A 7,500-nucleotide genomic window follows, 5' to 3' on the forward strand; every position below is an offset into this window, starting at 1 on the left:
AAGTCTCTGAAATGGTGAAAATGTTACGCGACTATGGAATTTCATTGTCTACAAAATTTTGCCAGATGTTGCACTCCGAACTAGATGAAATCGTAAAGAATGTAAAAGAACATTTTCCACGCAGTAGGTACAGTGTTACCGTTGGGATACTACGCCCAATGGGGTATTCAGGAGTGGCGTTTAAGAAAGTCTGCAAAAAGTAGATTTTGAAGGGGTGCTTATGAGGTCTCTTCGGCTTCAAATAATTCACCGCAGAAGGTACAGTGTGTACGGCCCAAACGTTTTAAGGCACGTTGACACCAGTCACAAACTCATCAGGTACGTGTACAATGATGTTTTGTACATCATATCGTGGACCTCCTCGATTTCCACTTAAGACCTTTTGCGTACAATATCCCAAAGTCCCGGTCCAACTCATATGCTAGAAGTTCCTTAGCACCAATTGCATACTGAAACACGCTGTATTCGATATCCACAACCTGTGAACTTAGAGCCAAAATGTGCTCTATCCTATCAATTCTAAAATAAAGATAATTAATCTCATTATTCCGAAAGTTACCAGCATGTAACAGACTAAGAATTCCCTTTAATACAGATCGAGCAACGTGCTCTTTTACGTAGCCTCTTTGACTTTGAGTCGCAATTTTGGCTTTGCGTCCTCAATAATGTCTATTATTAGCGGTCTTCACAAGCAGGTCAATCGATAATTTCTCTTATCTTCGTGGGTCCGGTAATCGGTGCTGTTCGCTTAAGTGTGGATGTTGTAACAAAGTCGACATTCCTTGCGCAAAGTTGACGTTGTTTGCACAAACTAGATGTTGTTCGTAAACAGTTGAGTTTCGTACAAAGTGTGAACGTTGTTTGAACAAAAAAGTCGACGTTCTTTGCACAAAGTTGACGTTGTTTGTACAAAGTTGACGTTGTTCGTACAAAGTTTTGAACAAAGAAAGAAGATAATTAAGATAATTATTTCTGCAACGGTTGCACCGATTTTTCGAAGCACTGCGCAATGTAACATCTGTCCTGCAACTTGTGTCGCAACGGTTTGTGTCGCAACGGTTTTAACCTCATGTGATTATCGAAACGAGACAAGTTGCATGAAACGTTACGTTGCTCAGTGTACTACCCGTATAACAACTTGTTTCGTAATTTGAGAATGTTTGTAGAAATGGCGTTGCGAGACAAGTTGCACGAAAAATTGCACAGTGTAACAGCGCCTTAAAAGAACATAGGTATAATTAAGAAAACAAATACACTCGTACTTGTTATAGATATATTTAAAATCAGATACTGCGAGTAAATAATTGATATATTGTTTATTTATGAAAGGAAATATTTTGAGAGATGTTCATTTACACTTTGGAAAATAACATTGAGCCATATAATTTGCCTCTACGTTTCGAGCTGTACAGAACACCAGAGGACGACTGAGGCATCTGCTAAGTCGTTGTTGTTCCAAGCCGCTTTCCAGATGACCCGTGAAGATAATTGGGACTGAGTCAAATCATAACGACATTGTCACCTTTTGAAAGAAATGTGAGTTGCAACAAGTATTTTAAGCAGTGCTAGCGCTAAAAGTTAGTATAAAAATATGAAGTGCGACAATGCACAAACACGTTAGAGCAAACTGAAACCGACTGCACCTTGGCGCTGTGACGACCCCTTAGAGGCTGAATAAGTCACTTTACAGGGTATCGGCTAGCAGAGGTAGTCCACATCCAGTTAAAGTATCGTACAGCTTGTCCGCGCTAATGTAGTGGAACTGACTTACAGCAGCCAAAGCAGCATCACATGGATTCAGAGTTCGCTTATCAAGAAACCGGATCTCTTTTGGACTGAGGCCTAGTCTCTCAGCAACATCCTTCCATTCCTCTCCACCTGCAACACAAATATACACGTTTCTTGTTGTTTCAAGAGCTTTTCGCCATCATTTTTCCAGTCACGCACCAAGTAACCAATAGAGAATGCTTTGCCAAATACTACCACCTCTGATTCTAATACAGATCATATAAAAATCATACATTTGGATTTCGGATATGAAATATGGATGCGTGGCACACTTGACTGATTTGACGAAGAGATAACTAATTTAAATAACGGCTCGTCTTTACATAATTGGTACAACTTACCGCTCAAGTCTATTGTAAGTTCTCTCATCTGGCGTACTGGGATATTTCGAATGTCAAGGTTTCCTTGTAGCAAAGGACCTACAAATAAAATGGGCCACAGTTATTGGATACGGCAATGCGAAAACCAAACGAAAAAAAAAAATTAGGCAGGCAATGCGTACATGTGGTAGTGCAGTAACGTACACAGCGTTTTATTCCATAATTGTCACTGGAGATGGGTTTTGTTTTCCAGGAGATTCAAGGTTTGTCTTTGCGTAATATGCAGCTCTAATTGTACACAGTATTGTTTTGGTACTATAAATCACAGGAGTGCTATGGTAGATGTCTTAGGTAAATAGCCGGGCCCTGAGAATGCATGTGGTTACTTGTAAAATACCAAACCCAGAAAGATTGAAGAAAGTAAAAAGGAATCGAGATACATTGGCTTCGAGGGTGACATGTTACTCATTTTCAAGTTCCCTTCTTTGCCCCTCAAGTTTTAAGCGTGTCTGAGATTTGGACACCTTTCCAAGACAAATTTGTACGGACGCCAAGCGCTGTCGAGCGGGGTTAGTATCTGGATGGGTGACCTCAAAATGTACGACTTGCCGTGTCAGAAACATAGCACCGAAAATTCTATTTTAACGCTCAAAGATTTTCGACGTGAAAACAACATAAATTTTGAACCTCGAATACACAAAATTACCATGGGCGAAAAACAGTTTGGGAGATTTTTGCTACCTTCAATTTTGCTATCGTACTTTTGGCTGCAAAAGTAAATCGCAAAATCGAAAGTATCGTCGAATTCAGCGGGCGCTGTGATTAAGTTAAGTTACCTTGCGCGTTTACTCGCGAAACAAGGATACATCTGTGTCAAAATGATGGCAAGACAAGGGATTTTTGTTTTTGTTAGTTTGGTTTTTTTATCTTCAAGTGTTAAAAAGTTTGACAAGAAATGTGCGAATTCAACACAAAGATCACAATCGCCCATCTCTTGAGGTTGACCATTGTTTCTGCAAAGTCCAAAATTTACTCTCCTAGATTAGGTTATTTATTACCAAGTAATTCCATCGTTTTGGAAATAGCAGCTGCTTTATTATTCATCAGCGTCACAAATTCTTGCCCATTTTGGAGCTCGTTTTGTTGAAACTCAACCACGCTTTCAACAGACCTGTTTATGTTCGTGAGTTATGCACGCGCTGCGGGCCTATTGTCACCACGGACTTATACGCTCTTACACCCTTACAACCCGGTGACATAGCGTGTACTGCACTTACAGTGCACTACCACAAAAACCCTACAAAGAAACTATAAAGAAAAAGATCATAAAATTATACCAAAATAGGGCTGCAACAAACAAAACTAGCAAAAATCAAGTTTTCTTCTAACACGCCGCCAATCAAAATTTTCGAGACCATAAACTGACAACACGGAACTTTGCATAAATGTCAGAAATGCTGTTTTAAAATTAATGAATACGTCTCCCTCGGACCTGAAATAAACGCAGCATCACTTTAAAACATTGTTTAAACAGTTGACGACTTTCGCCCGAAAATACAGAATATCGATTACTGGTAATGCCTCTGACCTTCATTGTCAGATATAACTTTTCTTTTTGACTTAATTTGCTTTTTAATTCAACATAAAATATACACAGCTAACACAAGTGGTTCTGGCTGTTTGCTACGAATATGAGTACTTTTCTTCGTTGCAACCAGTGGTACAAAACAGCCATTGGCCCAGCCATGCACTGATAGAGTAGTCACCTAACCTCCACAGCGACCAATCACTGTTGACAAACTCACCAGTTGTCCCTGCGGGTGTAATTTCTCTCAAGTGCTTAAAAACTTCAATCTTGTTTGAATTCTTTGCAATCTTTGCCAGGCAACGGATCACTCTCTCTGTTTCCGGGTTTGGTTGCTCCAAACGCGTTTGGTCTAAATGTAGACCTTTTTTCAGCTGAAGTACAATTTCTTTTGGATCACATGAACGTGAACAAAGTGATTCCACAACGTTGCAAGGAAGCAGGGGAGGCGAATTGTCTTCACTCCCTAAAGGAAATTAAGGAGAGAATTAAGCCTTCTTACCTGACACTAAAATGCTGCATTTAATGCAATAAACGTTAACGTCAGTTTTGTGTTTCGCTCAGCGTTCGTTGGGAACATCAGAGCAAGAACCAGACCACAAACGTACCTGTACAAGACGATAAAACGCTCCCATCAACCACATCAGCTGCTGTCTGTGATTAAAAAAGAACATGAAGAAAGCTGGTAATTACAAAGAAAAGTAAGCCACATTAGGGACAGACCTTTGAGCTTACCCAGAGTAAACATAGCTCCAAGAAGACGACTGCCCATCAATAAGCACACGCTGCTTGTGGCCCGACAGATAGCTCTTAAACCATTTTAGCATCCAACACCAAACACCAAAATTGGTTCAAGTCTTACAAAGTACCCTTATGCCAGATTATTGAATGCTTTACTAACGTCATTATCACCATGCATTTAACTTCTTTTGTAAGTTCGAATACTCCATCGATTTTTTATACTACATAACCCAGTTGGTTAATCTTAAGACAGCCACAATCTAACGCAGAGAGAGAGAGAGATTATAAGTGAATGAAGGGGGTAGTTTCTAAAGAAACTGTGGTGCTGCGTCGGTGGGGAAGTACTACACAAAAATTTGGTAACATGGCAACGTGAAAAATAGGAATACATTAGTTAAGTGAAAAGCGTTCGTTAATACCGTGAGGATTAAGGGTGCCGATTTGAAAGATGAATTTTTGTTCCAGATTCTTGCGGACCAATGAGACAGGACAGCCACGTTTTTCAAAGAACTGGCACATCTCCTCTGATTTACTGGAAAAATTGAAGTCATCACTACATAGACGTCGAAGTCTAAAAAATTGAGAATAAGGAATGGAGTTCTTGACATGTGATGGATATGACGATGAATACAACAAATAACTGTGAGAATCTGTAGGTTTGTAGTGCACACTTTTAAATTACTCCAAAATGATCCCGAGACTGGTAGAATCTCTTCGCAACCTCCACTAATTTCATTCAAACGCGACAAAAACGTCGGCAACTTTTTAGTTAGAAGCGCGCTCAAAACTAACGAGCAACCCGGCACTTTCAAATGTGCGCGCTCACGATGCAAAACTTGTCCTTTCATTCTTAACACTAGCAGAATATCGGGTCCTAAGCGATCTGTTAAGATCACCGATCGTTTCGCATGTACCTCCGCAAATGTCATTTATTGCATAACCTGTACGTTATGCAATAAATTATACATTGGCGAGACAGGGAAACGACTAAGCAACCAATTCCGCGAACACCTTCGCGATGTTGAGAAGAATCACAAGGATGCATCTAAGCCAGTCGCTCGTCATTTTAATCTCCCTAATCACACCAAAAAACACATGGCTATCTGCGGCCTTTCCCTACGTCTAGGTACGACGGAAAGCCGCAATAATCTGGAACAAAAATTCATCTTCCAAATCGGCACTCTTAATCCGTACGGTATTAACGAACGCTTTTCGTTTAACTAATGCATTACTATTTTTCACGTTGCCATGTTACCACCAATAGCGTAGCTCCTACTCTACTATAAAAACTACACATAACCCACAATTCCTCGATTGGCTCTGACGCGAAGGGCTAACGCTCGAAACCTCAGCTTTTAGAATCTCTGTACGGTGGCCACTTTACATTATCAACTCCGTTGATAAAACCAAATTTTCGTAATTATAAGTGTCTCGCTTACGCAATCGTCACGCGTCGAACGATCGCGTAAGCGTGAAACTCAGAGTTACGGACAACGTACAGTATGTACGTTTCGGCTGTGATTTTCTTTTACTCTACAACGCTCTGCAAACCGCATCGAGCACTTTTTCTTAGCGAAGGCTCAACTACTCGCACTTTTTTCTTTTATACTTTTAATCTCGTATACATGTATTTTTCCTTTTAAGCGAATGTCATTTCAGGCTAGAAATTAGTAAGTAGCACTTTCAAAAATTATCCGCGCTTCGACGAGTAACAAATAAAGAGATCGAACGACAGGCGAACTTTGTTAGTTTAGATTAGTTCCAGTCATTAGAGGGGCTATCATGTTTTAGCTTTTGATACTTTATCTTTGGATATTTGTGAGCGCAAGGCATGAAACGACTTCTGCAATATTCAAAACATATTCCATATCCAGTTTACTTGGTGTTTGCCAATTCACACTAGAGAGCTTTTTCAGCTAGTTACTCGATTACTCTAAAAATCATTGTAAGCGGTAATTACCTCTTTACGTTGACAAGAAAACCAAGCTGCAAAATCCTTAACCCACACTTTGTTAGTTCTTGCGGTCGCCGACCTGTTGCAGGTAATAAAGTGATTGGCACTTTGCAACTCAGATTCAGATAAAAAATGAAGGCATTCCTCTTGCTCGCAACCTTCTTTGACATGAGTGCGGCAGTAGGTGACCATCCTTCCATGACAACAGATCGGACAAACGACTCCAGCTTGATATCTCATCCGCTTCAACCAACAGAATTCTTTACGCATGCACTCAAGAACCAGAACAAGCTGTCTATAAACAGCGCCAGCGCAGAACACTTCAAATGAATCGTGTTGAGCATCAGATGAAATGCTAAGATTTGACTGAAAATCACCTTTTAGTCCAGGTGCGACATTTCCCCTGTGAACAATGACTTCAATGAACGAGGTATGGCACAAGAGTACAACGGAGCAGTTTTCGTCCGCTGCGGTGTAAAATCTGGCAAAGTTCTTATACAACTGAGGATGCAGTGAACTCCAAAATTCATTTTGGCCCCACTGAAAGAACTGCAACACAAGCCGCGGAAACAACCTCAGAGGAATTTGTCCAGATTCAAACTTGAGGAAGAGAGAAGGAAGTTCTGCAGAGGCAATCAACTCGGTGACGTCCTTTGGTGGATGCGACTTTAACATGGATGGCACTAAGTATTGCTTATTACCGAAAGCATCTGATGAAGGCAGAGGGCACAGCAAGCTGAATTTTTCCATGATTGCAATGAAGGTTTTAAAGGTATCATGGTCTATAAATTGGCCCCAGACATGCTGCAGCAGCTTTTCTTCCATGATTCCTTCTCTCTCGAGCTTGAACCACAACTCTTTGAATTCGTTCTCTTGATGATCATAGCGCTTAACAGTTATCACCTTCTTGAACACACCAATCAACCATTGAGGATCCAAGATAACCAATTTGTTTAACTCAGCAGTGTCATCAAAATGTATCAAAATTCTTTGATCGTGCAAAAAAGCAAGCAATGTGACAAACTCTTGTTCGTCATGAATATGGCACACCTCAGATGCGATCCGTTTTGCATGTTCAAAATAAATCCATCTATGACCTTCATCCAAGGTTT

General features: G+C 40.4%; 1 protein-coding gene across 1 annotated transcript in view; it reads right to left on the bottom strand.

The window, feature by feature from the left end:
* Nucleotides 1-1,091: 1,091 nt before the first annotated feature.
* LOC138011460 (uncharacterized) overlaps nt 1,092-7,500 on the bottom strand; it is a 9,282-nt gene continuing 2,873 nt past the window's right edge. Inside the window, exons 2-6 of the mRNA XM_068858466.1 lie at nt 6,395-7,500; nt 4,302-4,347; nt 3,914-4,159; nt 2,130-2,207; nt 1,092-1,878 (exon numbers count right to left, since the gene is read on the bottom strand). The exon at nt 6,395-7,500 is cut by the window's right edge and continues 1,155 nt beyond it. Coding sequence (XP_068714567.1) covers nt 1,685-1,878; nt 2,130-2,207; nt 3,914-4,159; nt 4,302-4,347; nt 6,395-7,500 — 1,670 coding nt within the window. The 3' untranslated portion in view covers nt 1,092-1,684. The remainder of the gene's footprint in view (nt 1,879-2,129; nt 2,208-3,913; nt 4,160-4,301; nt 4,348-6,394) is intronic.

Source organism: Montipora foliosa, chromosome 1, assembly GCF_036669935.1.
Source record: "Montipora foliosa isolate CH-2021 chromosome 1, ASM3666993v2, whole genome shotgun sequence".
NCBI classification, from domain to species: domain Eukaryota; kingdom Metazoa; phylum Cnidaria; class Anthozoa; order Scleractinia; family Acroporidae; genus Montipora; species Montipora foliosa.